Source organism: Heterodontus francisci, chromosome 2, assembly GCF_036365525.1.
Source record: "Heterodontus francisci isolate sHetFra1 chromosome 2, sHetFra1.hap1, whole genome shotgun sequence".
Classification (NCBI taxonomy): domain Eukaryota; kingdom Metazoa; phylum Chordata; class Chondrichthyes; order Heterodontiformes; family Heterodontidae; genus Heterodontus; species Heterodontus francisci.
The window spans coordinates 91174877-91194562 of NC_090372.1; the positions used below are offsets into that span (position 1 = coordinate 91174877).

Sequence of the window (19686 nt, forward strand, 5' to 3'; positions counted from 1 at the left end):
TCCTGTTGTGCAGTTATTTCCGTTATCAATTTCTATGTCTGCATTTCTAATGAAAATTGCCCATGTAAACTTGTCCCTCTGGAATCCTTGTGTTCTCTTTTTTTTGTTTTCAATGTCTTCCTCTTTCTCCTCTTTCTATTTTAGTGTCTCCTTTTTTAAAATTTCTTTCTTTGTCTCTGTCTAATATAGGATCCTCATCTGTTCATCACTGTTTCATCTGAGGCCACCAAAAGCATTTGGACCTACATCTTTACATGTGTACCTGTGTGTTAAACTCCCCAAGTGATCAATAGTGACTGTGTTAAAATGTTCCTGACCTAGCCTTATGGTATTGACTAGCTGACCCTTTCAGAACAGGAAGGTCCCTGGTTTGATCCTCAGTCTGTGCTGAGTTAACTGATCTTGGTTGGAAGGATGTTGCTGTTGGTACCCCTGGGTTAAGGGAGGAAAAATTGGCTCGAGTTCCACACATTTGTTGTTTAATGAACCATGTTAGTCATGTACATGTGTGCAGTTCAGGTGATGATAGGACTAGGCTTGGATATGTGCCCTACAGTTGAATAGCCCGCCAACACATGTACATGTAAAGTGACCAATTGAATGAGCAATTTTTTAATTGTGTTCACAAATTAAAACTGTGACCTGCCTTTCAAAAAAAAAATCAGTATTCTTGGCACTTAAACATCTTCTAATAATGTTAGCATTGGATGCTGGTATTGTATCGCATTAAGTATTTTAAGTCAACTTATTAAGTACTTTAAATAACCTTTCTACTTTTCATTAGTCTCTATCCTCATGGTGTTCCTTTTTTAATCATCTAAAAATTGGTTGCAGTCAGGATACTGAGTGAATTGTTGCATTTTGGTGGTAAAAATGAGGAGAGGCAATATAAACTAAGTGCTACAATTTTTAAAGGGAGTGTAGGAACTGAGAGACCAGGGGGTGTAATACACAAATCATTTTGGAGATAGCTGGACAAGGTGAGGAGACTTTTTAAAATAAGAGACAGGAGATCCCTAGCTTTATAACTAGCAGCATAGAGTGCAAAAGCAAGGAAATTATGAAAAATGTTTATAAATTATTGGCTAGGCCCCAGCTGGACTGTGTCCAATTCTAGGCATCGTAATGCAAATGCAAGCCTGTTATAACTTTAACAATTGCTGACTGGGTTTTCCAGGTCACAGGAAACCTAGCAGTAAAAGAGAGGCAGGATCTATCTGCTTAAAAAGTTAAATGTCTTTTATAGTACTCCATAGTGGGCTGGGAGGCGTAGGAGTGCTCCTGCACCTTTCATGGAAGCCTTCAGCCTCCCATCTGCTGATCATGGCCTGCCTCTCTTTTTTTGCTCGCCCCCAGCCTCCAAGCACAATCTCTGGCTCCCTTCGTCCAGAAATTCATAAAAGGTCTAGGACTGTGGCTTCCTGCCACTGGTTTCCCTGCCTGGCAGCTGGCTAGCCTGTCAATTTGGCTGGCTCTTGGGTGGGAAATGGAAGAAAAAATTGTAATGGGTCCTGCAATTCAATTTGCTAGGACTTCTGCATCCTCAACCTTTCTAGGTTTTCCCCACACTTCCTCCCCACCTCTCTGTAAATATTGCTGCCACAGAGTACAAAAGCAAGGAAGTTATGCTAAACCTTTATAAATCACTGGTTAGGTCTCAGTTGGAATATTGTGTCTAATTCTGGGCTCTACACTTTAGGAAAGAAGCTTTGGAGAAGGTGCAGAAGATATTTACGAGAATGGTACCAGGGACGTAGCACTGTAGTTATATGGAGTGAATAGAGAAGCTCGGGTTTCTCTCCGTAGAGCATCGAAAGTTAAGGGGTGATTTGATTGAGGTGTTCGAAATTATGAGCTATTTCAATAGAGTAAACAAGGGGAAATTCTTTCCAGTGCAGAAGGGTTGATAACCAGAGGAGACACATTTAAGGTAATTGGCAAAAGAACCAGAGGCGAGAATGAGATTTTTTTTTTTACACAGTGAGTTGTGATCTGGAATGCACAGCTTGAAAGGGCAGTGGAAGCTGACTTAATAATAACTTACAAAAGGGAATTGGGTAAATACTTGAAGGGAAAAATCTGAAGGGCTGTGGGGAAAGAATAGTTGAGTGGAACTAATGGCTAGCTCTTTAAAAGAACTGGCACAGGCACAATGAGCTGAATTGACCTCCTTCTGTGCTGTGTCATTCTAAGACTGACTTTTTTTGAGTAACCAGGTCAAACTTACTTGTGATGTTTTGGACTGACATTCAGTACTGCAAAACTTGGCATATCCAACAACAATGTATTTACAGAGCAGGGGGATGAGTGCTTTTGAGATAAATTTGTCATGGAAACTCAAAGGGTTAATATTTTATGTTTAGTTTCAGGAAGTAGTAAATTATATTTAACTGTGGAGTGCTATAACTTGAGCTCTGTGCATATTCTAAGAAAATAACTGCATGACGAAAGCTAATTCATCTCCAATACCTGTGTCAAGGTAATAGTAAATGGTTTGAATCCAATAGTGAATAAGTACCAGCAATTGATTGGCAAATTTGTATCGTCTTTGCCAAATTGAAGGCAAACTATTACATGTCAAATTTCTGAAATCCTAAAGCAAGCATTTTGTAATTTTTCTATTTGTAGAAGTATGTTTGACAACATTGGACTTCCAGCATGCCCTCGAGGGATTTACACCTATTTCTTTAAGAAATGCTAACCTACACGAACCTAAAGATTTGGGTTGGGACAAAGTGGGAGGGCTACATGAAGTAAAGCAAATGCTTATGGATACTATCCAATTATCTGTCAAGGTATGAGATTAAACTGTTGTGCAGTGAAGTAATTTTTATTTAAGGTTGGAGAACTAAGGATATTGCATGGAAAATAATCATATTTGATGTGTATTATTTAAAATTAAAAAAGGTTGCCAGTGTTTTCTGTGCAGTTGGAGGTTAGCGATGGATTGTAAAGTTTCCAAATGTTTTGTTAAATTTCACAAAATCCAAAAACCCTGTTGCCTTAATTTTGTTTGAATCACTTGCCCTTTAATGTTTTTTCTAGACTTTGAAAATCAAAAGAGAAAAATCAACACCAGGGGCTGAATTTTACTGGCCCCTTGATGCGCTGTTCGCAGTGTGGGGGCCAATAAAATTCTGTGGGGAGAGACCCGTCTCAACCCAAGACATCGAGAAGGGCCTGCCGCATGTCACTGGCAGTGGAGGACTTCAGTGCGGCCCCCTGCCGCCTGATGGCGGGCCCTGCATTTCCATATGTAAATTAACATTAATTATATTCAAATTAACTTACCTGATGTCCCACGCCGATTTTACAGCCTCCATTCTGCCTTCGCGCGCCTTTGGAACTCCACAAGAAGAACTTGGTGGGGAGGATGGAGTAATAAAAATTTCAGGGTGGAAGGAGGAGGAGCGGGGAAGTCAGTTTTTATTGGATGTGAGGATGGTGAGAAGGGGTTATAGGCCAAATGTTAGAAGTCTAGCGGGTAAACTTCGGGTAGGGAAAAAGGCATGTGTTGGTCATTTCGGTCGTTGAAATGACCATTGGGGGGGTTGAGGAAGGGTCATCCGCATCTATCTTATTTTTTAATAAAAATGTAAGACTGCTGCACCTTTAACAATTAACAGTAATTCTAAGGGCTTAAAGCCCTTTAAAAATGGCGCCATTGCTTGTGCAGTGGCGCCAGACACTGTTGCCGGGGATGCGGAGGTCGCCCCGACAAGTCATTGGCGGCGGCTTCTCTGCCCCCCCCCCATTTAAATGAGCCTCCGCACGAATATCGTGGGGGCTTCTTGGCGGCTCTTCCATATCGGAAGGCTGCAGCGTTGAAAGAGTACCACAGTCAAAATTCAGCCCCAGATCTAAATAGCATTTATTGATACTTCTGTGTTAATCTGAAATGATGAGTGGTCTCAAGATTTCAAAATGTACTGTGTTCATTTGGCATTGTGAAGATAATGTCACATGACTAATTGAGAATAATGGGGTAACACCTAACATTGTGAACAGCCCGAAGAGTTCACTCCTCAATGAGCACTATTTCTTGGACCTCATGTTAGAAACACATTCCCACACAAATCCCTGCCCCATGCACTGAACATTCATTTCTGAAGAACACAGGAAGCACATTCACACCCCTCTGACAATGGCCAATGGATCTTCTATCAAATGCATCCTCCCACTCACCCTGTTGAGCAGAAATTCTGGTATCTGTCCAAATTCCCAAATTAAACTCTTTCTGAACTGAGTATAAATATAGGGGCTGGACTGCATTCCGTATCATTACTGAGCGCTGAGAATGCTGGTGTAAATCTGTGGTGCTGCTCCTAAAGCAACAACAACTTGCATTGATATAGTGCCTTAATACAGAAGAACATGCTGAAGGCATGGCCACTTAAGGGGAAGCAAAGGAGATTTTGAATGTGAAAGAGACCAGAGTCGAGGAACACAGAAATGCCGGAGGCTTGTGGAGTTGGAGTTAGGGAGGGGCAAGGCCATGAATTGATTTGAATATGAGTATCAGAATTTATTTTGAGGTTTTGTGGGATCTGACACCAATGCAGGTCAGTGAGCATTGGGGTGATGGATGAGGATGAAAGATGGGAGGCTGGCCTGGGGAGCATTGGAATAGTTGAGTCTGGAGGTGACAAAGGTGTGAATGAGGGTTTTGGCAGGTAGCACCAATGAGTTATGACACCATACTGCCCTAGAGATGTGAAAATTTGAGCTATATATGTACCAATATACTTTTTCCCTCTATTCCCTCTGTATTTATCCTTACTGTTACTCAATATTGAATGCTTTCGGTTAATTGGGAATTTAAAACGAAAATTGTATAGACTAGAAAATAATTGTTGTGCTTCAGCTAAAGATTTAAAAAAAATGAAATCATTCTTTTAATTTCATTACCAAATTTCTACTTTATACCTCATTGGAAATTATATTTTCTTAAACTGAATTGGAGTAACTGGCATGAAACAAAATATACAGGTAATGGGGGAGTGAAAGAAGATGGTCAATTTCATTTGTTTTAAGGGTCACAGCAACAACAACTTGCATTTATATAGCACCTTTAACATAGTAAAATGTCCCAAGGCCCTTCACAGGAGTGTAATCAGACAAAACAAAATCGACTCTGAGCCAAAAAAGGAAAATATTGTGATTAAAGCAAAAGTAAATCTGAAATTAAAACAAAGTGCTGAAAATACACAGCAGGTCTGGCAGCACCTGTGGAGAGGGAAACAGTTAACGTTTCAGGTCTGTTGCCTTTCATTAGAACTGGCGAAGGTTAAAAATGTAGTAGGCTTTGAGCAAGTGAAAGGTGATTGGGGGGTGGGGTGGGGAACAAAGGGGAAGGTCTATGATAGGACAGAGGGCAGGAGAGATTATGATAAGTGAGCAAAAGAGATAGGTTTTAAGGTACATCTTAAAGCAAGAGAGGTACAGAGGCGGAGTGGTTTAAGGAAGGAATCTAGTGCTTAGGGTCCAGGCAGCTAAAGGCACAGCCGCCAATGCTGGGACAAAAAAATGTCTGGGATGCCCAAGAGGCTAGAATTGGAGGATTGGAGGGATGGGTGATGCCATAGAAAGATTTGATCACAGTGAGAATTTTAAACCTGAGGCATTGGTGGACCGGGAGCCATTGTAGGTCAGCGACTATAGGGTGATTGCTGAAGGCAGGGGGAGAATACTAACAATACTATCCAAGATTAATAGTGTACAAACTACACATTAAACCATCCATATGGAAATGTATCTCTAGACTATGAATTACACAGTGTGAATTAGGTAGCCTGCTTCGCAAAAGCACTCATGCAAAACAATCTTGTCGACAAGCATGAAAAGATAATTTAGCAATAATGCAGGGTTATTTTTGTCCTAGAGCAATGAATAAATTAAAATATATGAAACAAATATATTGTTTACTTTTGAAGATTATGGAGTCTTGTGAAATGACTTGCGTCACTTATCCTTTCAGTACCCACAGTTGTTTGCAAAGCTACCTATACGACAGCGATCTGGAATCCTATTATATGGCGCACCAGGAACTGGAAAGACATTATTAGCAGGTGTTATCGCCAGAGAAAGTGGAATGAACTTTATTAGTATTAAGGTACGATAACTATTACTACAGTGGTGTTGAACACCCTCTCCAGTCACTTTATACCAAGGAATCAAAATGTTGTGCCCAATTGCATAAAAGTTTCTGATTCTTAATGGCAGTAATGTCATTTTGAAATAACATATACTAGTGCAGTAGTCACAGATGATGTTTCCACTTCTCTAACAATGGATTTTTTAAACTAGGCCTGCCTAGAGCATTTTATATTTCTTTGAATGCTCACTTAATTTCTACACCGAATGACGAATAGCCAAAATTTAATGATAATCAACGAATGAGGAAGACCTGCAGTTGATGAACTAAATTGTTGTCTACAGCATCCTTTGTCAAGATGCTGTCCTTAAAACACCTTAAATTTAATATACTTATTTATATTTAAATCCATCGATGGCTTTGGTCTTTCCCAACTCTGACTTCCAGCATTGCGTCTTTCCCTTCCCTGAACACTGACTGTTCTACTGCTCATCCATGTTTTCAACTGCCATGGATGTGCAATCTGGAATTTCCTCTCAAAACCTTTCCATCTCTCTACCTTTCTTTCTGTTGCCCCCTTTAAAACTGTCCTTAAAACCCACCTCTTGGACTAAACCTTTGGTCAACCCATCTGGTCTCTTCGTTCCTGAAGTTTCTGTGAAGTGCCTTGGGACAGAACTCTTTTTTTTTTTATTGCTCGTTTATGGGATGTAGGCGCTGCTGACAAGTCCAGCATTTATTGCCCATCCCTAATTGCCCTCGAGAAGATGGTGGTGAGTTGCTGCCTTGAACTGTTGCAGTCCATGTGTTGTAGCTACACCCACAGAGCTGTTAGGGAGGGAGTTCCAGGATTTTGACCCAGAACTTGACAGCCAATTAAGTACTTTTGAAGTGTAGTCACTGTTGTAGGAAACGTGACAGCTAATTTGCTCACAGGACAGTACCACAAATAGCAATGGGATAATGATGATGACCTGTTTCTGTGATGTTGATTGAGGGATAAATATTGGTGAAGATGTCAGGGATAACTCTTCTGGTCTTCTTCAAACAGTGTCCTGAAATGTTTTACATCCACCTGAGGGAGAAGACAGGGCCTTGGTTTAACATCTAATCCAAAGGATGGCATATGTGACTGCAGCACTCCCTCAATACTGCAATGAAGTGTCAGTCTACAGATTATGTGCTCAATTCTTTAACCCACAGCTAAGGCTGGCATTTAACTATTTGTGTGAAGATCAGCCCATAATATTTCCCCCCCCCCATTCTCTTATTCCCATTGTCCCACTGTGCATGTGGTGATTTTCTTGCCTTTTCTCTTAAGATTAAGTAGTTGCCATTAGTATCCCAGCATGACCCTGTGTCCTACCACTTCATGCTATAATATAAGCATCGAGCATTCTGTTCTGCAGTTTTGCTGTGAAGTTTTAGAAATTCTTGATATATATTTTTTTAGATATACAGCACTGAAACAGGCCCTTCGGCCCACCGAGTCTGTGCCGACCATCAACCACCCACTTATACTAACCCTACACTAATTCCATATTCCTACCACATCCCCACCTGTCCCTATATTTCCCTATCACCTCCCTATACTAGGGGCAATTTATAATGGCCAATTAACCTATCAACCTGCAAGTCTTTGACTGTGGGAGGAAACCGGAGCACCCGGAGAAAACCCACGCAGACACGGAGAACTTGCAAACTCCACACAGGCAGTACCCAGAATTGAACCCGGGTTGCTGGAGCTGTGAGGCTGCGGTGCTAACCACTGTGCTGCCCACTTCCTGTTTTCTGGCATATCATCAAGTGAAAATGCCAAGTAGAGGCTAGTGCTTCTTCACACAGAGAAAGTGTCATTTGGGGTCACTCAAAACTCCGAATAGAAGCTTCTGAGCAGAATGAGAGTGTTAGGTAATAATTCCCTTCCTCAGCTGTCAGTAGATGAATTGTCTCGCATTGTGGATCTAAACAGTATTAAATAACTAATTGAGTTAAAATAATTTCACTGATTTTCAGCCTTTTTTCCACAGGGTCCAGAACTGCTGAGCAAATATATTGGTGCAAGTGAACAGGCAATTCGAGATATTTTCAGCAAGTATGTTAGATCTGACCAAATTTGTTGATTACTGCAGTTCAGTGATTTCCAGAGATGTGGCAGACCAATATTTTTCCTTCATAAAATTATAGCTGTCAGATTTCATTTAATATTTCTCTGGCACGATGGCTGCATCAACAAAGAAAGGGAGAGAAAATTGGTTGCATAAAATCCTTGATTCCAGGAAATGCCTTTAGCCTCTATTTCTAGGTTAGTTTCTGACTTGGGGAGTTTCTTGTAATCCAGAGAAATCTCTGTGCATGCAGAAAGCAAAATCTTTCCTGAAGAAGTTTTGCCCAGGAGATGGATTTTGCTGCCATACCAACTCAGCAGTGGGAACAAGAACCAGGGGCTGAAGGAGTGGGATCAGGGCACTGAAGACTCAGGAGCAAGGGAACTGAGTGGTCTGGGGCCAAAGGATGTTGAAAGGCCCAGGTCTCTCTGTTTGCCTAACCTGTTTCATTCAGGGCCCAGACACTGAGTGGTGGCAATGAATTGATCTCAGCTCTGACTGAAGCAGTTGTCCAATCCCATCTGATGCAGTTGGTGGCTCCTTTTGATCTGGTGGCTCAGGGCTATTATGTGACCATGTTTGGAAATGCCATGTTACCATGTAATGTGAAAAATAGGCATACCTTTTCTGTCCTGCACTGAAGGAGCTTTACCAAGCATGCCACTTTTCAGGCTGTATTCGATCACGCTAGAGGAAAAAGTAAAAAGAAACTATTGTGCCAGCATTGTACTTGTCACATTTCTATAAATGTTAAATTCCCACAAGTAGATTAAATATATTGATTATTTTAAGGTGATTTTAGAAAATTTGAATTCTAAAGAATAACACAATTCTTTCTGTTTTATGCATTTTGGTCTCTAGGGCACAGGCAGCTAAACCTTGCATTCTTTTCTTTGATGAGTTTGATTCCATTGCACCTCGCCGTGGTCATGACAACACTGGTGTAACTGACAGAGTAGTTAATCAGCTACTTACACAACTGGATGGCGTAGAAGGTTTACAAGGTATTGAAAATTATGTGGTGATTTTATAGAGATTCTCAAAATTATGATGAGATTGAACTGGGTAAGTAGTTGGTGGATCTAGAATGAGGGGCATAGATGAGATTTAATTGAAGAGATTTAGCCATAGAGTGTAGGAGGGACATTTTGTTTACCAGAGGGTAGTTGTGAGGCTGTGGAATGCACATTGGAATTGGTGATTGAAGCAGATTGTTGTCACTTGTTGCTCAGTGAAAGCACTCTTGCATCAGAGTTGGGTTGTGGGTTCAAGCCCCACTCAGCGACTTGAGCACAAAATCTAGGTTGATACTCCAGTGCAATACTGAGGCTGCAGTGGTGGAGATGAGTCTTTCAGGTGAGAAATGATCGCATGGCACTATTCAAAGAAGAGTCGAAGAGTCTGGCCAATATTTATCCTTCAACCTACATTACTAAAACAGATTATCTGGTCATTATCACATTGCTACCTTACTGTGGGCTGGATTTTACCAAGCCCATGACGTCGGGCTCCATGGCGGAGTAAGGGTCCAGCAGTGGCCCACCATGGAGGCCGACGGCGGGAGGACCCAGCCTGATCCTCCTGGCGGAGTCGAGGCTCCGTGGCGGACCCCCCCCCAGCCGCTGGGTGACGGGAACAGTATTTCAATATTTAAATGAACAACATGAATAAATTTAAATAAACTTAGCTGAAATCTTCTGGGCCCACCGCGATCTTCAGCGCGTCGGCTGGCACTCCCATGCCTTCAATTCCCTGTCCAGGGAAAGCCAGCATGACATTGGTGGGGAGGGGTGAGGAGTTAAGATTTTCAGTGTGGTGGGGGAGGGGGTGCAGAAAAAGGGGTCAAATAAGCATAATGGATCTAGGGGATGGTGGGAAGGGGTGAACGCTAAACTTTGTGCAGTTTGGGAGTGAGGGGAGGGGTGGGGAAGGTCAAATTTAAAAGGTAAGTATCTTGGGGTGGGGGGTGGCGAAGGGCAAATAGATAATGTCGTTGTTATTGGGGGGTGGAAAGGGGCATTTAGAAATTTATTGGAAAGATTTTGGGGGATACTGCATTAAAACTTCAAATTGACCGGCAGGGCTGGTTGCCCTTTAAAATGGCGCCAGCACCTGCGCAGCCAGCTGACGCCATTACCGGGGAGGGACAACCTGCCCCCTCCACGTGATTGTGGGGTTGGTGGGGGGGTGGGGAGGGCGGGTCGCTGCAGCAGGCTCTAGCCTTGTGTGTACAAATCCAGCCTTGTGTGTACAAAATTGGCTGCCACATTTCCTGCATTATTTCAAAAGTACTTCGCTGTAAAGTGCTTTGGGATGTCCTGAGGTTGTGAAAGACACTACATAAATTTGCAATCTGATAATATATATATAATATATAATTCAGTGGATATGCTCTTTGCTAAAAATAAATCATATTGGTCTGTTCTGAATTCAAATCAAACCCAAAGATCAATACTAGCAAGTGAATTAATTCCAATGAGCTGTAAGTAGCAGATCTAGCTGGAGTGCAGCTTCTTCACTTTAGTGGCTGTGCTATTTAGAAACTCAAATTGGGATACTTTTTTAAATGAGAAATTGCGGGGGGTGTGGGGGGATGGCGTTTAACCAAGTATTAATTTGTAGTGCTTATCTCCATGAGTTTTCTTCTTTGATTAGGCCAGAATAGGAATTACCTAATAATTACCTAAAAATGTTGTCTACAGGGGTATACGTGTTGGCTGCCACAAGTCGCCCAGATTTGATTGATCCTGCTCTGCTAAGGCCAGGTCGTCTGGATAAATCTGTGTATTGCCCTCCTCCAGAGCAGGTATTGAAATTGTATAGTTTTAAGGGTGTAGTCAGTGCAGTGTTGTAGTGTTTTGAAATTGCAATTTGCTGTAGAACACATGCTAGCAAAGTGAACCTAAAACAGAATAACAGGAGAAGCCTATGTGTTTAGCTGCTACAGTCTTTGTTTCTCTGTCTTTGCCTCATATCCTATATTAAACTCAGCTAAATTTCACTGAAGTCCCAAGGACATCACACTAGCAACGTGGTAAACGGGAAAAGGATGAAAAAAAACGAAAATATTGCTTTACGGTATGAAAATTGGAAGGTTGTTGTCTACTTTCACAGACAGCATTTTAACTTGGATACTGTTAGAGTGACGCACAGAAAGCATGAACAGTGTATACTTACACATTTATCTCTCCAAAATAACTATCCAATCCAAAGAAAATAATCTCAGATCACTGCAGAGAACCTTCCTCTTAAAGGAGCATGATCCCGGATCCCTCATCACTGCGTTGCTGATCAATATGCCATTGTCTATGCCCAGTCTATTACCTTTTGATGTATATTCTGAGCCATCATCCTTATCCCCACATTGGCAAAAGTGGGTGCGACGTTTCGAAGGCGCAATGGCAGGTTTTGCAATCACAGACGACACAAGGAAAAAAGCCTTGCTCTTCACTAAGGAGGTGAAGAATTAGAAGATATCTTTGAGAGACTTATGCCTGAGCAAAATGACTACAACTCAGCAAAAAATGTGCTGAAAACCTACTACATGCCCAAGAAAAATACCATATACAAAACCATTGTCTTCCGACGCACGAAGCAAGAAAGAAATGAGACAATTGACCAATATTGCACGTGTTTGAGGCAACTAGCAACCAGAAGTGACTACACTGATCCTGAACATGTCAAACGGGAAACCAAAACGCAAATAATCGAAGGCTGGCTCTCCAGTCAACTACACTGAAAAGCACTTGAGAAAGATGGAAAGCTGTCAGAGCTGTTGCAGTTAGCAAGATCACTGTCACTTTCAGAGTTTAGAGCTACTGAAATTGAGGATAACAATAACTACCACACTCCCAAGTTCAACTCCTATGAACAGTATTCATCGCTCATGTGCCAGGCAACCACCTACAAAGCAATAGCAGTCAAGACACAGAGCTGCGAGTTATCCAAAGAATGTTTCAATTGTGGCGGTGCTTACCCACACTGGACAGAGTGTTCTGCTACTTGTTAGCAGTGCAAAGCCTGTGGAAAACACAACCATTTTGCTTGTGTTTGTCGCTTATCAGCAAAATCAACTACTAAGCCCAATACCAACAGAATGGTGTCACGTATGCATACCACTTCAAAAAGGGATGAGAATGTAGCTAACGTAGAGGCAGATGACCCCGAACATACTTTTGAGCTCTCTCTCAGACACTGAAAACAGCCACATGTGACAGTGACCATAGCTGCTCAGACATAGATGCTCTCATAGATACAAGAGCATCAGTCAATATCACAGGAGACAAAATATTCAACAAACTTCATGATTGCCCCATTTTCTGCAAACCAGAGAACATGAACATTTTCTCTTACAACAGTGACAAACTGCTGAAAATCGTCAGAACTTTGCAACGCCAGTCTCATTCAAAGACAGTAGAATGAAAGCTATATTCGATGTCATAGCAGGAGAATTTGATACACTTATCATTTTCCACACTGCAACAGATCTGCACATGATTGCTGTCACATACCCGATTCCGTCGCATAACAAAAACATTCTTGCACTGTATGCTGATTGCTCCACTGGTATCAACAAGCTGAAAGGTGTTGCGTGCAAGCTGCATGTAGATCCTATTGTGTCCCCAGTTGCGCATTAACGGCAACGAATACCATTTCATGTCAGAAAACAGAGAAGGAACTTCAATGCCTACTTGACCTTGACACTATTGAGAGAGTTGGGGATGAGCCTACCCATTGGGTCTCACCCATACAAGTCGTAATGAAACCCAAGAGCGAGAACCAGATTAGAATCTGCATTGATATGCGATCACCAAACCAAGCCAAACAATGAGAAAGACACTTGACATTGACAATCGATGATATCATAGAGAAAGTGAACGGTGTTAAACACTTTGCTAAACTTGACCTCAATGCAGGCTACCATCAAATCGAGCTTGTAGAAAAATCGAGATATCTTACTGTATTTTCTACTCAAATCCAAATTTTCTGATACAAGAGGCTCAACTTTGGAGTCAGCTCAGCAGCTGAGGTATTCCAGCACTTGATTCAATCTGCACTTCAAAGACTTGAAGGCATGCTGAACATCAGTGATGACATTCTCATCTATGGCCGCACCGAAAGTGAACTCGAGACACGCCTACGTGCATGCCTACAATGTCACAGAGAATGTAACCTCACTTTGAACAGAGACAAGTTCTTGTTCAGTGAAAGCAAAATTGAATTCTTCAGTCATCTGTTCAGTGGTGAAGGAGTATCACCAGATCCACGGAAAGTTGAAGCTATTGCAAACGCTGCGAACCCTTCAAACGTGGAAGAAGACCGTAGTCTGCTAGGACTTGTCATGTACTGCAGTCGTTTTTCTGCCCCCAACGCGAACTGCCAAAAGAGACCACCAAGTGGGAATGGACTAAATCACACAGGCGGCCCACCAGATCAAACGATGTTTGTTAGCAAGTTGCACAAAAAATGCCTATTTCGACCAAGATAACCACCCAGCTAGTCATGGATGCAAGCCCAGTTGGTTTAGGTGCAGTTCTGGTACAGAAAGACCAGGCCGGTAACCCATCAATTGTTGCAATGGCGAGCAGATCACTAACACCTGTAGAGCAACGTTATTTGCAAACAGAGATTGAAACACAAACACAAGAAATGCTGGAATCACTCAGCAGGTCTGGCAGCATCTGTGGAAAGAGAAGCAGAGTTAACGTTTCGGGTCAGTGACCCTTCTTCGGAACTGACAAATATTAGAAAAGTCACAGATTATGAGCAAGTGAGGTGGGGGTGGGGCAAGAGATAACAAAGGAGAAGGTGCAGATTGGACCAGGCCACATAGCTGACCAAAAGGTCACAGAGCAAAGGCAAACAATATGTTAATGGTGTGTTGAAAGACAAAGCATTAGTACAGATTAGGTGTGAATACACTGAATATTGAACAGCAGCAAGTGCAAACCTGAAAAAAAACAGTGGGTAAGCAAACTGAACAAACTAAGATGAAATGAAATAAATGCAAAAAAAGATTGTAAAAAATGTAAAAAAGAATGTAAAAAAAGGAAGAAAAAATAACTAAAAATGAAAGTAAAATGGGAGGCTGTCATGCTCTGAAATTATTGAACTCAATGTTCAGTCCAGCAGGCTGTAGTGTGCCTAATCGGTAGATGAGATGCTGTTCCTCGAGCTTGCGTTGATGTTCACTGGAACACTGCAGCAATCCCAGGACAGAGATGAGAGCAGGGGGGAGTGTTGAAATGGCAAGCAACCGGAAGCTCAGGGTCCTGCTTGCGGACTGAGCGGAGATGTTCCGCAAAGCGGTCACCCAGTCTGCGCTTGGTCTCCCCATTGTAGAGGAGACCACACTGTGAGCAGCGAATACAGTACACTACATTGAAAGAAGTACAAGTAAATCGCTGCTTCACCTGAAAGGAGTGTTTGGGGCCTGGGATAGTGAGGAGAGAGGAGGTAAATGGGCAGGTATTACACCTCCTGTGATTGCAGGGGAAGGTGCCCTGGGACGGGGACGAGGTGGTGGGGGTAATGGAGGAGTGGACCAGGGTGTCGCGGAGGGAACGATCCCTTCGGAATGCTGACAGGGGAAGGGAGGGGAAGATGCGACTGGCAGTGGCATCACGCTGGAGGTGGCGAAAATGGCGGAGGATGATCCTTTGGATATGGAGGCTGGTGGGATGAAAAGTGAGGACAAGGGGAACCCTGTCACAGTTCTGGGAGGGAGGGGAAGGGGTGAGGGTAGAGGTGCGGGGAATGGGTCGGACACGGTTGAGGGCCCTGTCAACCACAGTGGGGGGAAATCCTCGGTTGAGGAAAAAGGAGGTCATATCAGAAGCACCGTCATGGAAGGTAGCATCATCAGAGCAGATGCGTCGGAGACGGAGAAACCGGGAGAATGGAATGGAGTCCTTACAGGAGGTAGGGTGTGAAGAAGTGTAGTCGAGGTAGCTGTGGGAGTCGGTGGGCTTATAATGGATATTGGTAGACAACCTATCCCCAGAGATGGAGACAGAGAAGTCGAGGAAGGGAAGGGAAGTGTCAGAGATGGACCATGTAAAGGTGAGAGAAGGGTGGAAATTGGAAGCAAAGTTGATAAAGTTTTCTAGTTCGGGGCAGGAGATTGAAACACTCTCAATCACATGGGGTATCTTGCACTTTCATCTCTACTTATATGGAAGCGAATTTAAAGTAATCGATTGTAGACCACTAGTGCGTTTGTTCAACAATCCACATAGCAAACCACGCACTCAAATAGAATGTTGGATACTCAAACTACAAGGGTATAAACTCCAAGTTGAGTATCAGCCAGGCAAGCTTAACCCAACGGACTACCTTTCGTGACATTCGTTGCCAACAGTCAGTCCTACTAGTCATGAGGCAAAGGTTGCTGAACAACATCTTAACTACGTAAGCATAAATGTGGTGCCAAAGTCGCTAAAATTAGCTGACATCAAAGCAGCAACAAAGCAAGATGAAGCTTTGCAACTATATATGGAGGCTATGAAATATCAAAACTGGAATGACATGATCAAGAAACCGTCTACAAACAAAATCGCTCAAACATTACAAGGTCTTCACAATGTTCAAAATGAATTAACCATCACAACCACATCTGATTTCATTATGCAACAACTGTATTGTCATTCCACACTCATTAAGGGAATGTGTTGTTGATACAGCACATGAAGGACGCCAGGGAATTGTCAAAACCAAACAACTCCTTAGGGAAAAAGTATGGTTCCCAGGAATTGACCGTATGGCACAGCACAAAATCAGTGTTTGCCATTTCAAGCAACCACAATGTCAAATCTTCATGATCCTCTCAATATGTCCGAACTACCTCCAGGCCCATGGATTGAAGTGAGTGTTGACTTCACAGATTTTCCCACAGGTGAACACCTGCTTGTTGTCACTGATGACTACGGCAGATTTCCAATCGTGGAATTAGTTATGCCAAATTCAATGAAAGCAGTCATCCCAAAGCCTGACCAGATCTTCGCCTTGGTTAGAATCCCTCAAATGTGACAATGGACCCCATTCAACAGCGGTGAGTTCAGTAAATTTGCAAACTACCTAAGGTTCACTCGTAAGAAAATCACAGCCTGTTGGCCAAGAGCTAATGGTAAAGTCAAGAGATTTATGCAAACATTGAAAAAAGTGATATGTACAGCTACAGCTGAAAATAAGTCATGGAAGCAAGAGCTACATCACTTTCTTTGAATTACAGAGCAACACCTCACTCGACTACTGGAAAACCTCCAGCAACACTCAACTTTGCACACATGTTTACCTGAGCTACCCTGCAGAGCTAATGATCAACATGTACCCAAACGCGATCGAGAGCAGAAGGATCAAATGGAATGTACATGCAGAGCGAAACATGAAACTTAGAGCTATACCGCTAAAGCCAGGAGATAAAGTACTTGTGAAACATGATGGTCATGTTGGAAAACAAACAACCCAATATGACATCCAACCATTTGTTGTGACCAACACAAAGGGATCAATGATCACTGATAATCGTGGTTCAAGAAACGCTTCATTCCTCAAAGCATTGAAAACGCCACTCGCAAGCATCGAATCTGATTCTGACATCAACACTTCACATGAAGAACATGAGTCAAATGAGACTACATCTGATGACAGACAATATCCTCTTCGTGTCAGAAAACATCCACCATACTTAAGTGACTGTGTAACAAAAAGAACTATTTATTTTTAAGTTTATCGTTCACATTTTTAGAAACAGACCATTGAAACGTGCTATGTCTCTCATTTACTAAGAGGAGGAGAGATGTAGTGTTGTAGTGTTTTGAAATTGCAATTGCATTGTGTACTCCAGACGCTGCTGTAGAACACACGTGCTAGCAAGTGAAAGTGAAGGGGTGGCGCAGTGGTTAGCACCGCAGCCTCACAGCTCCAGTGACCCGGGTTCAATTCTGGGTACTGCCTGTGTGGAGTTTGCAAGTTCTCCCTGTGTCTGCGTGGGTTTCCTCCGGGTGCTCCGGTTTCCTCCCACAAACCGAAAGACTTGCAGGTTGGTAGGTAAATTGGCCATTATAAATTGCCACTAGTATAGGTAGGTGGTAGGGAAATATAGGGACAGGTGGGGATGTTTGGTAGGAATATGGGATTAGTGTAGGATTAGAATAATTGGGTGGTTGATGGTCGGCACAGACTCGGTGGGCCGAAGGGCCTGTTTCAGTGCTGTATCTCTAAACTAAACTGAAACTAAAGCAGATAATAAAAGGAGAAGCCTTTGTGTTCAGGTGTTGAGGTCTTTGCCTTTCTGTCTTTGCCTGATATCCTATACTAAACTTGGCTAAACCTCAGTCAAGTCCCGAGGACATCACAGCCAGTGAATGCAATTTGCTTATTCAGATAAAATATTTTAGGTTTAAATAATTATAAATCTTTAAAACTTGGTGAAAAAATGGGTTATTTATAGTATAAAACTTGATTGGAAAATAGAAAACTATCTAGTGTTTCAGATTTTTTTGTTTAATTTGGGTGTCTGACACATTTGCAAACCTGTCACCATGTTTGAGTCAACAAAGCAAACTACTGAGAGCTCCACATCTCAGTTCTGTTTGCCCAACATGGGGTGTATACTCTCTCCCTGTAGCTTGCATAAGTCCAGAGAACATAGGCACAGTTTAGCAGAGCCAAGGCTCAGGGCCCACCAACTGTGCACAGGGATCCTTCTGGTGTTTAACCAGGTAAACCCGCGCAACTTGCCAGAGCTGCTGCTTGTCCAGCTTGACCATCATATCCAGTGGGGAACTGGATATTTGGAGTTGTGTGAGAATAATTCTGGTCCCCCAATGGTGGGTCTACGCCTCTAGGTTCCATAAGTAAGCTAAGCTGGCTGTTCATTGAACAGTGCCCTCGGTATGGACCTGTCTGGTTCAAGTATTGCTGTATCAAGTCTGTCACAGAGAATTCACTTAGTCCAAGTTATCATTCCCCCCAGTTTAGTCACCTTGGAGCTATCTTGACCCCAGAGAGACCCTGTTGACTTTCTGCTTCTCCTTCCCCATGGAGGATGATGCACACTGCACACATAAAAATCTAATAAATATCACTAACTTACTCTAATTGGTATATAGCAGAATGCCATAACAAAAAAGAAAAAGAAAAACAGTTCATTTTTGTTCATATTATCCTTCACAGTCTTTTCCAATTCTACCTTTACTGGGTAGTTTGTATTATTTGTTGACTCAAATATAGTGACAGGCTTTCAGTATTCCAAATATTAAAAGGAAACAGATGTTGGGCTACATTTTTTTTATGCAGTGTCCATCAGTGTCAAAAACATTGGAGTGTTGCTATGGTGATCCTCCATGTTTGTGGCCAGGGCCTGATATAGATGGATGCTTCCATTTGAAAGTAAAGAATGCAATATGTACATTATCCAAGTTTTTGACAAATTTGCCTTGTCATCATGTTACTGCTCATAGTACATATTGCAGCAATGTATCCTAATACACTGTACATTTTGTAGCTGAATCTTTGAATTGGTTCATATTGAAAATGAAATACATTCACTTGTCATTCTTCCTCTCCCACTTCAGGTGGCACGCCATGAGATTTTGAAAGCTTTGAGCCAGTCTTTACCCTTAGCAGATGATGTTGACTTCCAGCAAATAGCAACCATGACTGAATACTTTACTGGAGCTGATCTGAAGGCTTTACTGTGCAACGCCCAGCTGGATGCAGTTCACAGCACTCTGTCGTCCAGTGTACTCCGGGTATGTGCGTCAAGTACAAGAACGTTTAACTCAAAGACACTATATCATTTTTGTTTTATATATTTGATAGCTTTTAAGATGCTAGGTCAAGCTTTGTTCACAGAAGTGGTGGTGTAGTGGTAATGTCGCTGGACTAGTAATCCAGAGCCCAGGCTAATGCACCAGGGACACAGGTTTGAATCCCACCACGGCAGACGGTGAAATTTGAATTCAATTAATAAATCTGGAATTAAAAAGCTAGTCTAATGGTCACCATGAAACCATCGTCGATTGTTGTAAAAACCCATCTGGTTCACTAATGTCCTTTAGGGAAGGAAATCTGCTGTCCTTACCTGGTCTGGTCGACATGTGACTCCAGACCCACAGTAATGTAGTTGACTCTTAAATGCCCTCTGAAATGGCCTAGCAAATGGCTCAGTTCAAGGGCAGTTAGGGATGGGTTATAAATGCTGGCTTAGCCAGCGACACCCACATTCCACAAACAAATAAAAAGAAAGTGTACTGGTCTAAATAATAACTCGTTTATTGTATTTACACAACTACATACACTCCTTAAGCGTGTCTTGCTAGCACCTCTCATGTTTGTTCTTGCTTCTTCCAAGCCTATTACCCATGTGACTGTTACATCATCATCACTACAGTGGGAGGGGTTACTCCCACTATCTCAAACATTAACCCTTTCAGACCCTTATACTACATCTCCCCCCAAGTCTTTGTCCATATATATTTT

General features: G+C 42.3%; 1 protein-coding gene across 6 annotated transcripts in view; it reads left to right on the forward strand.

The window, feature by feature from the left end:
• The window catches only part of pex1 (peroxisomal biogenesis factor 1), a 110231-nt gene that overhangs the window by 70633 nt on the left and 19912 nt on the right, over nucleotides 1-19686 (forward strand). For all 6 annotated transcript variants that reach the window (XM_068008767.1, XM_068008760.1, XM_068008745.1 and 3 more), the window contains 6 exons: nucleotides 2629-2795; nucleotides 5978-6112; nucleotides 8125-8189; nucleotides 9064-9206; nucleotides 10905-11008; nucleotides 18780-18956. In XM_068008767.1, coding sequence (XP_067864868.1) covers nucleotides 2629-2795; nucleotides 5978-6112; nucleotides 8125-8189; nucleotides 9064-9206; nucleotides 10905-11008; nucleotides 18780-18956 — 791 coding nt within the window. The remainder of the gene's footprint in view (nucleotides 1-2628; nucleotides 2796-5977; nucleotides 6113-8124; nucleotides 8190-9063; nucleotides 9207-10904; nucleotides 11009-18779; nucleotides 18957-19686) is intronic.